The sequence below is a fragment of the Lissotriton helveticus genome, chromosome 7 (genome assembly GCF_964261635.1).
Source record: "Lissotriton helveticus chromosome 7, aLisHel1.1, whole genome shotgun sequence".
Classification (NCBI taxonomy): Eukaryota; Metazoa; Chordata; class Amphibia; order Caudata; family Salamandridae; genus Lissotriton; species Lissotriton helveticus.
The window spans coordinates 829391922-829406670 of NC_136068.1; the positions used below are offsets into that span (position 1 = coordinate 829391922).

Consider the following 14749-nt stretch of genomic DNA (forward strand, 5'->3'; position numbering starts at 1 on the left):
GAAGGCGAGTGCATACGATAATGTATCCTTTTTGCGCAATAGGAGTGCTCGGACAGTGAAATCTGTTCAGTGTGGACGCCGCGCAGCCGAGCGCACACAAGTAACGAGTGTTTAGTTTCAGTGTTGCTGCCAGAAAATGAGCCCAACGGGTGGCCATGGGAACCCGCGACAGCCAATGAGGAGACAGCCAGCCCCGGCCAGGCCCTGACGGTGCTATAAAGGCTCCTTCCTCAAGAAGGGATGATGAGTAAAGCTGACGCGCAGCACCGGGACTGCTGAGCCTAGCTGAGAGCTGCGCGGACCCAAGACACCTCACCTGGGGATCCTCTTTTTCTGCTGCGTCTAAGAAGGCTCATCTGTACAAGAATGTGCGGTAAGAGAAGACACTTATTTATATTATAACACGGTTTCTATGTACTGGAATCTGGTTCAGCAGGTCTGGGAGGCACAACAGGGATTCAGAGTTATTAACTCACTTAAAAAAAAACGCTAAAAGTTTGGGAGACCCTGTCACGTAATGCCACACGAAAAGTCAATTGTAAATCCGTTCAAAGTTTTCTTATTCTCTATTTTACAGTTAGCGCTAAATAAATGGAGGCACGATACATCTTTTTTTTAAAAACAGATTTTATTTGCATTTTTATTTCTTATCACACATCAGTATACATACATACATTCAATCATTATTAGTACATATCTTGGTTGTTCCGCAGCGTACTCGCTACCTAGTTGACAATAGTTCCTGGTGTTTGTACTCTTCACTATTGAGGCACGATACATCTTACCTGGATAAAAAGAAACATTGCAGCGTTTGCAGGCTAAGGTGGTGAAACTATTTCTAGGAGAAAAAGTTCACGGGCGGAACTTTAAATGAAACTTGCATTGCCTTTCAATCGGTGGGTGATGGAGCGTGACGTTGGCAGAGCGATGGGCACCTCGAGGACAGACTGTGCGCACGGTCCTGGCACGCGCAGTGCCCAGCCTGGGAGTGCTTTTGACGCCGGTTCGCCCGTGTTTGTGATAAATATTCCAAACCCTGGGCGAGCGGCGAGGGGTGACCCGGCTCTCGGATGACAGATGAGCGGTAATGCCTTGCATATGGAGGAGGGAGGGGCTCCTGCCTGCTGCTGCCCCGGGCCATGTTCACAGACTCTCTATGTACTGGGGAAGGGGCGTGTAACGTGGCTGTAAAACGAACTTCAGGCGGATGGTTGTCCTCATAAAACAAGTCTTGCATTCTATTGAAATTGCATTTACATAGCGCTTACTACCGGCTGGCGAGGCGTTGTAGCGCTTTCTAGGAAGACTCCTAACAAAACTGAACGTTTCAGAACAGGACCAATGCCCCGCAGTTTATGTTTCCATACTTGCTCTTTGTGAGTCTGGGTGGTGTTTATTATAACTGGTGGTAAGTGACTGATACAAATAAACCAGCCTTTATTCCTGCACAGTTCTTCAGTTAAAGTAAGCATCACCCGCAGTGACAGTTACATATACTTTACCCCCCAGGCTGCATTTGCAAGCTATGCTTTCAAGGGTTTGATTTAAAAAACTGGGCCTTTGCTTAAGAGTGCAACACACCGTGTGAAAGTTTTAAAGGTGTTTTTTTTAATGTAAAACAGAAAATATGGGTTTGGTGGTGAGATAGTTGTTTATGAACTCGTGCAGTTAGGTGGGCAGAGAAAGACGCCGTTTATATTGGTGCTTAGAAGTAGACACATCAGTACACTGCGCTACTGTTCTAGGAACCTCTGGTGTAATGGACAAAGCAGTCCTGCCTTTAACATGAAGTCATTACATGAAATAGGAAACGTTGATTAACTTGAGATAAACTTTTCCTTTGGTTCTTATGAAGGTCCTTTACTAGCTCCAATTCTCATCAATTGAGTTATTAGGAGGAACTCACACTGGTGACTCACAGTGTCCATTATTAGTCGGGCAAAGTGAGCATTGAACCCGTGTCTGGCCATAACCATGGCCCCTTAAGACCTTACATTAAGCACACAAAAAGTTATAGAAGAAATGTTTGCAAATTGTCTAACCACCGGCTATCGCTCGGGTTAGCATTCCAACCCATTGTTTTTTGCCCAAAATGTCACCTCAGATTAGACTGAGCCATATGCAAATCAGCCTTGGTCCTGCTCCAGTGGGAACAGTCCAGTGTGAAATGACAAGGCAGGCCTAGTTGGGCCTCTTCAGTTGGGTGCAGCTTGATGCAGCTTGGTTGCAATGGAAAAATGAGCACAGGACCCACAACTGGGCATACCCTTGGGAGGAATGTTTGCAAATAGTCTAACCACTGGTAATCGCTCAGTGGCGCATTCTTACCCATCATTTCTTTGTCCATGATGCAACCTCAGAATAGACTCAGTCATATGCAAATCAGTCTTGGTCCTACTCCAATGGGAGCAGTTCGGAACAAACTGCTAAACCAGGTCCTCTCTGAATCATAACACAAGCCACCCAATACTGGTTTCAACCGAGTTGACCCCAGTTGGATGCAAGGATTCTATCCATCATCTTGCTGGGACAGATGGTTCCCATGAGGAGCGGGGTAGGTACTGGTTTGCATAAGGCAAGCCTTTGTCTAGATTGGAAGTAGAGTGAAAAACAATGGACTGAAATACAGCTATGAGTGAATGTCATCGGATGAGATTATTTCAAGTATTCCATTCACCACCACGTTATTACAGTTGATGCCCTAAGTGCAATTGGTATGTCCTGACTTGGGCAACATGTTTGCTGTGCCATGGGACTTCAGCTACACCCTACTGACGAGCCCCAGCTAGGGAAAAAGCAGTCTGGGGTAATTTGTGATCCATTCTGGAGGGAACTCGCCTGGCAGTTTGAAGCAATTGTTCCCATGAGGAGCAGCGTAGGTACTGATTAGCATAAGGCGGGAGGCATGGTGGTGAAAACCAATGGACTGAAATGCGTCCCTAAATTGATTGCCAGTGGATGAGACTAATTCGAACATTTCATCCATCACATTGTTGTTGTTGCTTGTGCTTGGAATATTCATTTTACATTTTGGGGTGAAGTTTTATCAGCAATTATTGGATGATTGCACGATTTCCCTCCATCAATGAGTCAATGTACGAAAAAGTGCCCTTACTAACTGAAACTCTGGATATCGCACTCGAAATCCAAGGACATCGTTTATCCTCACAAACTTCCTGCTGAGTGCCAAAATACATTTATCAATCATCTGGGTTCTTCAGTTATTTCCATTATTTTTACACAGATCGCGGGACTTATTATAACCTCAGCAGCCCAGTGTCTGTTTAGTGTCTTGTGTAATTGGTTTACTTTTGCCAACATATAACCCAGTTGGGAATGCTAATCCCAGTCCAAAGGCACTATAATAAAATTACTTTACCTGCCACTTTTCAACAGGTGGTTTCAGCTGGGAGGCCACTTGTGATGATGGGATCTAAAAGACTGACTTTACTGTAGTTCCTCCATATCAGTGGTTTACGTACATGGACCTGAAACTCAACAACTTCCCACCTCTCATCAAATAGTCCTGTCATGACAGAATTCAAATTTTCAGCCTATATGATGACAGGAAGGTTGCATTGTGTACGCAGAACAAATAACATTTATTTGAAGCATGGCAGCTTAAAAGTTTTTTCAATTAGGCGCAAGATGAAATACCTCCTCTGGTTCATGTCATAGCTTTCCTAGGCATACCTTTTGTCAACATCCGTTGCCCATGGTGTATGTCAGTGGCATTCTGTCTGAGGCACCCCTTGTTGCTCGCGTGTCCAGAAACTGGATATTTCTTCAAGTGGTTGTGAACAAGGGTCAGTTGCGCAACACTTCAGCCACTTAACAAATTGGCCGGCTTGCCTTCACTAGGTAAGTGAAGGCAATTCCTAGATAGTAATGGCTCACAATCGAATAGTTAGGACTTTTCTGTTTTTTTCTTAGAAAGCAGGACCGAATTTCTGTCTTATGAAATTCATGTTATTGATTTGTTCCCCGAGAGTCCTCCTCTTTATTGAAATGACCCACTCTGTACAATCGGCGCCCGCCTCCCTGAGTCTAAAAGCCTTCCTCATCCATTTTACCATTGCTTCTTTTTTTACGACCGATTTATGGATCAATGATACTGGACTTTGTGGTCCCAATACATAGAGCCATTTTAAGGGGCAATCTATGCCCTGTCAGAGCTGAATCGTTTTAAACACCATCGTAAAACTCACTTCTTTTGGTAAACCTTTCCATTTAACAACAGCTCCTAAACTTGCTGCTGGACTGGCCTATGCCATTTGTGGCTCCTACAGGTAAGCGCGGTGGGATAGGGCGCACGGGGTGGGGGGTGGGGGTAGTCGACAGATGACGGAATAGAGGAAATTAAATAAATAAATACATCTTATTCTGTCATCTGTCGACTTCTCCCCACCCCGCCCAACCGCGCTTAACTGCAGGAGCCGTGACTGGTCTATGCAGGTACTTTATCTTTTCTAGTGCCAAAGACTGCTTTGACAGTAGGCACACTCTGTAAGAATTTTGAATAATATCAGCCAGTCTCTTCCATGCTGTGATGGGCTCTCAACATCAACGTGTGGGCTAGCTGTCTTCTGCTTTGTGAGATTTGGCATTGCTTTGTGGTGTAGCATATAAAAACACACTGGACTGTGGGAGCCAATGAGACAAGAGCACAGTAAACACACAGAGGCTCACGTCAATATAAGAGAAGGAGCACACAATGTGTGTATCTGCATGCGGAATACAAAAAAGTGACGAGTGGCATGCTTGAATTAATTTCAGCCACTGGTAATTACTCGGGACTGCATCTCAGTCAGTCGTTTTTGTGCCCACCATCCCACCCCAGATTAGGCTCAGCCATTTGCAAAGTACCCGTGGTCCTGCTCCAATAGGAACAGTCCAGCTCAAACTGCCAGGCCAGGTACTCTCCGAATGAAGGCAATCAACCCAAGACCGGTTTCAGCCTATTAGGTCCTCTTCAGTCGGGTGCAGCTTGGTTCCAGTGGAACAGTGAGGGCATGTAAGAGGGCATGAGTGTGGAAGGCATGCATCAGTATGCAACAAGTGCATAGAAGTCCTTCACTAGTATGAGAACATGAGCCTAGAAGACCTTCGTCATTGTCAGAGAGGGAGAGCCTTGAAGCATGCATGCATCGGGAGGAGGAGCGTTGAGGGCATACATCAGTATGAGACCATGAGCATAAGTCATGCATTATTCCGAGAACTTAAACTAGGAAGGTGCTAATTGTAATGAAAGCATACATTAGTAATGGAGGATGAGCATTAGAGTCATACATTAATAGAAGAGATGTAAAGCACAGAAACTGCAGATGGGTGTGAGGGCAGGAGTGGAGTAGTATGCATCTTTTGAGAGTGGTAGAACACAGAAGCTATGCATCAGCATGGCAGCTCGAGCACAGAAAGCATGCACGGTGAAGAGAGAACTGGAGCAAAGAAGGTGCGCATTTCTATGAGCCCATGCCCATAGAATGCAGACGTCATTGTGACGGAGGTCTAGTTTAGGAGGCAGGCATCAGGAAAGCCTAATTCTACGTCAATGGCATAGGCGTTCAGGCTCACATGCCTATTCCCACTGCTGCACAACTTCGTGTCAGTCAATAGGCAGTAGCTACAAAGTAACACCCCTAGTCCCCAAATCACTTTATTTACAGCCAGCAACGAGCATGGAGATCAAGAATGAAATGTTGTTTGTTGTACACAACACTCCATGCCGCATTTGCATTGTTCCTAAACTTGGTATTTTTTTTCAAAATATATGTTTATTATGACCATAGTCTTTAAACAATGCAGTGAACATAACGCAGAATGGAGTATGTACCATAAATTCATACACTTATTTTAAAATTTGTCCATTAAAAGATTCTACACACCATTTATCAAAAATACAAAATTCAGTAAAATTTACACTTATGTTAAAACTTATTTTGTATATTTAAAACCTATTCACCTTTTTACTACTCCAATGAATTCATTCCACTAAAACCATACAGTACTACATGTTATTCTTTGGTTCTCAATGCGCTCAGGGCCGCCTTTATACATTTCCCGAGGGCAATTACAACGTCAATATAGGGGATTTCTGTTAGGAGGCTGGCTGCCTGCGATCTTGTTTTTACATCATATCTTAAAAAAATTGGGCGCAGCCAAAGTTTCCTATGTTCTAGGAGTGTCAGACAATCCAACATAATATGCAGCAGGTCTACCTTAGTTCCCAGAATGCACCTGCAGCGACCATCCAGATCTAACATTTTTAGTTTAAGGTCTCTATTTATTATCCATGGGTTTATCCCAATTCTAAGCCTCAGGATCTCTTGCCTGAGTCCACGATTGGGTAATCTATCAAGGTAGGGGAACCAGTTTTCTTGGGACCAAGCATTTAGCATATAAGCAACTGATTTTTTCTTTGTTAGATAGCCTATATCAAGCACTTTGGAAACTTCTTTACCCCTTTGCTTCAGGTCACCTTTGGTACTTTGGATTTGATAGGTTCCCAAGTCCAATCCGATCTCTAACGAATTACAGATTCCCTTCAGTTTTTCCCTAGTGGCCTTTGCCCATTTTAGTTCACTTTTCTGAATTTCTTTACGACACCAGTACGCTACTTTTTTACTTTCTGGGTCTTCCAATCTCTTCCAGAATCTGATCACAGCCATCTGAGTTAGTATCGTCCAAGACTTTGTGCCTATTTCAGTTCTGATGGCTTGTATCATAGCAGATTGGGGAAGTGATAGGAGCCTTTTTATGCAGTTCCCCTCCATCACATCCCAAGATCCCTTATCGCTCAAATAAAGGATCTCAGCGCCGTATAAAACTTGGGGGGGGATCATTGCGTCAAAGGCTCTAAGCAGAGGTCGATGTGACATCTCTCCATAGTCCCCATTAAACCTTTTTAGGCCGCATATGGAAGAGAGAGCCTTTGCCTTTTGTGATTCCAAATGGGTATTCCAGTTTAGTGTCCTATCGAACCATATACCCAAATATAGGTACTCAGTAACCGTTTCCAGTTTAAGGTCACCTATGTACCAGCTGAATCTACTTAATTTTTCCCCAAAGCATAGGGTTTTAGTTTTATCCAGGTTGATAGTTAGAAATTTCCTGGCACAATATGTGTTAAAGGCATTAAGCTTCCTTTGGAGGCCCCTCTCGGTCTGGTCTACAATTACCAGGTCATCCGCGTACAATAGGCAGGGAATCTTATTTCCATCCATTTTAGGACTGGCACTGCCCTCCACCTCTAGATAGGTCGGGAGATCTGACAGGAAAATCGAAAAGAGCTGGGGGGCCAGCACACAGCCCTGTCTTAATCCATTTGCCATGGGTATTTTTAGGGTCAAGGAACCCACCGTATCTTTAATAACTTGACCCCAGTTTTCCCTATGTAGTTCTTTTATTATAGTAAGGAGGTCTTTTGGAATATTTAACCTCTTTAGAGTCTCCCATAGGCAGGCCCGATCCACAGAATCAAAGGCTGCTTTGAAGTCGACAAAACAACAGCATAACTTGCCATTTTGTTCCGTCGACTTCCTCGCCATTGCCCATAGTGCAAATCCGTGTTCTATTGTAGAGTGGCCTGCTCTAAAACCACCCTGTTCTATAGGAATTATTTGGTGCTCATCTACCCATGCATTCAGTTGTTTCAAGATAATTTTAGAGAACACTTTCTCACCTACATCTAGGAGATTTATCAGCCGGTAATTTTTTGGCTCCTCTTTGCTCCCTTTCTTATGGATCGGCCTAATTACGGCCCCTTTCCAGGTTGGGGGCATTACCCCTTCCTTTAGTACTACCTGGAACATCTTGGCAAGAAATCTCGCCCACCATTTAACATCCGTTTTCAAAATTATTGCTGGTAGGTTATCTGGGCCTTCTGCCCGTGTTAGCTTTAATTCTTTTATTGTGAGCTCAACTTGCTCTTCATTAAATTTAGGTAGAAGGTCTACTGAGATTTCTTGCCATGTTCTAATCACCATCTCCCCACTTGGGGTCCTAGCCCCGTACAGATCTCTTATGTACCCTTCCCAGGCAGCCTCACTCACCATACAATTTAATTCACCGTCAGTTGCTCCAATTGTAGCTTTTACTAGTTGCCAAAATTGCCTTAGGTTTTTGTTCTCTATGGTTTCTAGTAATTCTAACCAGCATTTTTCTTTGTATAACCTTTTTGCGGAGGTTACCGTTTGCTTGAATTCTTTTTTCAGTTTAACTAACTGTTCCTGTCTCTCTAGGGTGAAGATCTTTTTTTGTTTCCTTTGTGCTGCTCTTATCTCCCTTTTCTTATTTTGGCACGCCACAGAAAACCCTTTACCACAATTTGTTTGTTTTACCCTTAAGGGATTATTCCCTTTTAATTGTATTTTTAGGCATAGAACAACTTCTTCTAATTTATTAATAAACCATTTCAAGGTTTTATTCTCACAGTTTTCAGGGGCCATTTTTAATTGCATGGCCTTCAATTTTTCTATATATTCCTCTGTTAACCGTGTTGTCACGCGTTTGGGGTACTCCACCTCCTGGGTGATCACTGTTTCTCTCTGTAATTTCCGTCCCCCCGATATTACTAAGTGTAGGAGTTTGTGATCACTCACTTCTTTTAGATCTAATTTAAAATCCCTAATTTGGTGAAAGTTCCATGCCTGCAGGAACATGTAGTCGATTGGACAATTCTGATGGCCTTGGATAAACGTTTTTCCTGCCGGTGAGTCTGACTCTATTCTCCCATTTACACAGTGGAAACCGCTTCCTCCAAGGGTGTGTATTAAATCTACGTCAATGGCATAGGCGTTCAGGCTCACATGCCTATTCCCACTGCTGCACAACTTCGTGTCAGTCAATAGACAGTAGCTACAAAGTAACACCCCTAGTCCCCAAATCACTTTATTTACAGCCAGCAACGAGCATGGAGATCAAGAATGAAATGTTTTTTGTTGTACACAACACTCCATGCCGCATTTGCATTGTTCCTAAACTTGGTATTTAGCAAATGTTAGTTACTATGACCCAACTTTAGATAATCAATATACCGACCTCGGAAGGATGGGAGTCTGAGTCTGCCATGGCCGGATTCGAACCCTAGGCCTCCAGGACACGCACTGAGAAAGTGGAGACCACACCTGTGGTCATGCGCAGTGGGAGTGTAGCATTCCTAAGCTTCATTCACTGACCATCTAGGGAGCGCGTACTTTCTTATTCTCACTGCTTCCTGTTTACCTTTAACCGATACGTTTGTCGTTGCAAACATTTTATAAAAACAAGTATTATTGCAAGGGATAAATGGCAGATGCTTCAGCCTTTCAATTAATATGTTTACAGCATCAAGACCTATTAACATTTCAATTTGTTGAAACAGTAGATGTGAGCACACACTGACAAGAGTTATTGCATTGCACGACTTGTTTGCAGTGAGGAGCTGTGCTAAATACAATAGGTCTAAGTTGTTTCTGCTGACAAGCCAATGATCTAGGCTGGTCTGTTTACTATGAAATAATTGTACTGCTAAAGACAGTAGGCCTGACTTATTTATTGAGAAAGCAAAACGCAAATCTCCGGCTGCCGCGTTTTTTGTGTGCATAATTATGGGTTTGCCGCGTTTGCCACATAATCCATCATTTGCTGCAGAATCTGCAGATTTTAACAACATATCTCTAGATGAAAAGGATCAAAAGATTAAAACGTGGTGACGTGTTTGTGTGCAGTAGAAGACCCTCCACAAAGGTTAACTAGTCATCATTCAGTTGCTTATTTCTGCATTAGGTTGTTAAACTGGTACTAATGGAGTGAAATGTTGCCCATACAGTATTAACATGTGTAAAATTGACAAAATAATGAAGTAATACTACAAAAAATGTTCCATATTTTGCCACATAATTTGGCTTTTCTTCCCTCAAATTTAGTCAACCGCATAATTTGAGGCTCCTCTGCTGCATAATTCCAGAGGCTCTGGGCATACGGTAAGGGCAATAGACAGCCCTTTGTACCCCACAAGGCATTTCCCCGGTGGGCTGGAACCCTTGGAGGCTGGGTTTGAGAGCCCAGGGCCACAGAGAGAATGGTTAGATGGAAAGAGAGTGACTGTGCTAAGAGAAAAAATGAGCAGGCTGGTTTGAGCTTTTGTTTTTTACAAGACTGCTTTTGGTTCCCCATTCCGAACCTGGCAATAGGCTTTTATGGGTAGGTTGTTATTACACTGTGATGAAACATTTGGAGAGGTAATTTGTTGCATAGAATCTTACAGATTATTGTTCTAGACAGTGTGACTGTATAATGTTATGACAAATATAACTTTATACATATTTGGGATTTTGAAATTCCCGAAAGTTGCTTTGTGGAATTGTGATTGGTTCAATGGTAAAAGCTGTCAGATCTGTTTATTATTAAAAGTTATGGCAAAGGAAGAAGGGCTGACATATTTATTGTGAAAAGCACATGTAAATAGGCCTTTAAGGGTGTACTATTAGTATTTTGTCTATAGATTATAAACAGTACAATTTTCAAGATTGCCACCAGCTGCTATGTTTAATCTTTTTCTTATTTTTTTGTTGCAAACATATGCCCACCAGATTTAGGCAGCACCATTTTCATTTTTTCAACTTTTATTCTTTTAATTGATCCCCCATATGTGTTGAGTTATGTGTGTGCTTTGTCCTAGATAGGTGAGTGCCTGAAAGCAAGAGTGAATCACTGAGTGAATATATGGGTGCATGAGTGAACAGTTGAGTGACCAGGTGTATGTATCATGTGTTACTGTGTGCTTGAACTCTCCACTGACTGAAGAGGCACTTTCATTTATAGATCAAACCAACCGGCATTGCCAGTGCGTATAGTATGTCCTAATATAGTTTTCATAATATTCAGGCTATTTACTTTTGTACTATTAGAAAAATCAGCACATTCTGTGAGAACATGTTGCTTCTGAGATAGGCATGTTCTCTGCCTTTGGAATCACAATATCACAACCATTTCTAATAGATTACATGGACCTACAACAGATCTCCTTCTCGTCTAGGGATGCATTAAGACAGCACTCAGCATCCCATATCACTGTGTTATCTTCAATCAACATGGCTGTGAATTTAAGTTCACCCAGTTAGAATTTCATTGCCATGCCCAAACCTATATCAGCTGCAGCATCACCATTCGGTCCTTCCTTCTAATGATACTGCATCACTGGAACCCCCTCCTCATCGACCTGCACTCAATCACTCTGTTTCCCATATTCAAGCCTTCTCTCAAAGAATATTGCCTCTACCTAGAGTCACATTGATGGCTAACTACACAAAGTATTTTAACTGCATACACCCCCCTTATGCCTGACGATTTGCTGCTGTAAATGTGTGTAAATGCTTGCTCCATGTACTTTCTTCTCCTCATCTTCCATCAGTTACTCCTGCCTCTTCTTCGACATGTTCTCAACTAAACTGACACTGACCTGGAACTGCTATCCTGATGCAGCTCCTTGATAAAATGCTCTTCCTGCTCAGTAAATGCAAATGTAAAATGCAAACAAGGTCCTCCCTGAGTGAGATGGCCTGTTGGATGCATAATTTTGTCAGCAGAGAACTGATGACAACATACTTCTATCCAGCTGGGGCAGGGGGCTGTGTTCTCCCATTAACTAATGGGATTCATGCTTTCCCTTGACCGCATTGCACAACTTCTGACCGTAGCTGTAATAGTTTGAATAGTTGTTAAGGTTAATTCAGGCTTTTACCATCTCAGAGCTCTGTAAGCTCTAAGACAACTTCTTTTGATTCGAGATCTGTAGTCGAAAGAGGTCAATGTATTTTAAACTCAGATATGATACATACAGAGTAGCTACTTAGTTGAAAATTCCAGAAAGACGTTTGGGCCTCACCAGTGGTAGGAGATCGGGCGCCATAGTATAATAAAATGCATTAAACGTCAACAGTCTCTTGGCTTCATGTATCAACCTTTGCAGGCTGAGGGACGTTCTGGAAACAAAAATCAGCCCTGGCAAAAATTTTCAAACCAGCCCTATACTGCAGGAGGCTGCGACTAGAACGGACAGAAACACGTGCATGGTGGGGTCATAGCCCACCCACCGGGGAAAGAAGCCCCTCCCCCACCACCTGCAGCCCACTGGGGAAATGCCAGACTAGCAGAGTGGTCAATCTGACCCTTTATGGGAATACCACATATGCTAATTGGTGTATATGTTTGACTTGAAATCTACGACCAGAACCAATTTTCGAATATTGATACAAGATTCTGACTCAAATAAATGACTATGTACTCCATGAACTCCAATGACTTCCTGAGGGCTCCTCACTCAGATTAAAAATGGTGGTCATCATCAAAAGTGCATGGATGGGATATGTAGCCCAATTCAGTCTTGAGTTATTTCACTTAGATGCAAGAACAGTTTTTTGCATTTCGAATTTCCTTAAGTGTTGTGTATCATATTTCCTTTTACAGTTTTTTTGAAGAAAAAAACATGACCCTTTCTGGTGACGGTTTATGTGTTCTGCAGAAGAGTCAGATGAGGAATATAGAGTAAAATGCAGCATTTATGATGTGGTTTCATAACATTTCAGATACAAGCAGGTAGATATGCCTCCCCTCACTGTCTTACCCCCAGTTCCGATGGGCTATTCTGATCTCTATTTAGTTCCCATGTTGATTTATAATATCATGCCGGTGCGCAATTTAGTGAAAACTTTTTCCCTTAAACCCCCCTTGCATAAACTGAATTGGGACCAATTTCAAATCCATCTTGCCGCCACCGCTCCAGCCGTCCCGGCTGACCCTAACGAGGCCAATTCGGTCTTCTCTATCTAACTGGATTAATCAGCCTCTTGATAGCCTTATTCCAGCCAAATTATCCATGAATCGCCAGTCTAAATCTAATCCATGGTACAATACTAAATTAGCTGCCTTACGTAAGATCTGCAAGAAGCTGGAGAAAGCTTGGAGACGGGACTTTGATCCTACCTCCAAGGATCTCCACCGTGCTGCCGTAAGGCGATATCACAGGGCTATCCATGTTTAGTGCGCAACATTCTACGCCTAACTAATCAGCAAGAGCCCTAATCCGGCCAAGAGCATTTTTCCAATAGTCTCAGATCTTAAAACCTAGAAGACGCTGCAGGCTCACTGATTACCTCTGACCGACAGTGCGATGAGCTGGCAGCTTTCTTTGTAAGGAATGTAGAAGACATTTACAAAAGCTTCCCCATGGTTCAGGCAGGCCCCTCAAAGACATCCTGCAGTTATACCAATGGGATCCTTGAGGCTTTCCCCCCTATCACTCTAGATTCTGTGCTTACACTTTGTTCCAAAGTTAAGTCGGGCTCTCCTGCTGATCCCCTGAAGCCCGACCAATTCTGAAAAATTCTTCCAACTATCATACACTCATTGGAGCAGGTGATTAATGGGTCTCTGGGCGCAGTGGTCATGCCCATGGCTTGGAAACAGGCCAGGGCAAAACCGCTGTTTAAAAAACCATCCCTAGACCCCCAAAAAACAGAGAGCTTCCAGCCTATCTCTTTGCTACCTTGGACTGTGAAGATTACGGAGGCCTATATCAATTCTCTTCTCTCGGAATATCTTACAGCAAACCACAGGCTCGACCCCTCTCAAAATGGTTTCCACCCCAGCCACAGCACTGAGTCAGCACTCTTGACAGTGACTGAACATCTCTAGGAAAGCCTTTGACGCGGGGCAAACGTCGGCACTGATCATTCTGGATCTAAGTGCCGCGATTCACACGGTGTCTCATGCCATTCTGCTAAGTCGTCTGGCGGAGGCTGGAGTTACTGGCTTAGCACTTAAGCGGCTAGCATCCTTCCTCGTGAACAGGACGTTTCAGGTGATAGCCCCCCCTTTCACCTCTAGTACTTTCCCTATAGGTCAAGGGGTTCCATGAGGCTCGTCCCTGAGCCCTCTGCTTTTCAATCTTTATGTTCAGCCTCTGGGGGAGTAGCCAAGAGCAGAGGGCTGACCATGGTCTCCTATGCTGACAATACACAGTTGGTGGTGGCTCTCTCGAGCGACCCCGAGAGGGACGCCATGAAATTTCAGGGCAACCTCGTGGCAGTCGCCGAGTGGATGACCACCAACTGTCTCCAACTGAATGCCAACAAGTCGGAGGTGTTGTTGGTGGGAGGGAACCATGACAGTTGGAACGAGCTCTGGTGGCCAAAGAGTCTAGGCACTGCCCCTGTCTCTAAGCTTGTAGTGAAGAACATAGGGATCTGGATGGATTCTTCACTCAACTTTCAGACTCAAACCAAAAAGGTGGCGGGAATATGCTTTGGTCTGTTGCGCGGACTTAAACCCATTCTGGGCTTCTTTGATGCCCCAACGAGGCAGATCATTATCCAGGCTCTGATTATGTCTAGACATCCAACCAGTCCCGGTCCCCGGCAGAGGTCCGTGGAACATTGTCCACTGTACATAGGTGTAAGCAGTGTTCTTAAGATTCCAACACCGCAAAGCTTGACCGTATTTAGGAACTAGCACCTATACCGCATATACCATGAGAACGGCCTTTCCCACGATTCGCCAGTAGCACCAACACTACCGCCTAAACCGCCAACACGTTTAGGCACTTTGTGCTAGTTCACTTTATGTATATAGTCGCATACTATGTGCCTTTACCAATATCTGTGTTTCTTTTGTATTTTTTTGTCTGTCTCTTTTTAATCCCTAACAGGTACAGTCTGAGAGGAAACCCCTCTTACATATATAAGCACCTTAGCGTGTGCTTCACACACAG

At 43.6% G+C, this 14749-nt stretch overlaps 1 protein-coding gene across 2 annotated transcripts in view; it reads left to right on the forward strand.

Annotated features, from left to right (window-relative positions):
• The first annotated feature begins 237 nt into the window (after positions 1 to 237).
• GFPT2 (glutamine--fructose-6-phosphate transaminase 2) overlaps positions 238 to 14749 on the forward strand; it is a 107446-nt gene continuing 92934 nt past the window's right edge. The window contains exon 1 of one of the 2 annotated variants that reach the window (XM_078653321.1): positions 238 to 373. In XM_078653321.1, coding sequence (XP_078509447.1) covers positions 367 to 373 — 7 coding nt within the window. In that variant the 5' untranslated portion in view covers positions 238 to 366. The remainder of the gene's footprint in view (positions 374 to 14749) is intronic. The other variant, XM_078653322.1, reaches the window with a different exon arrangement.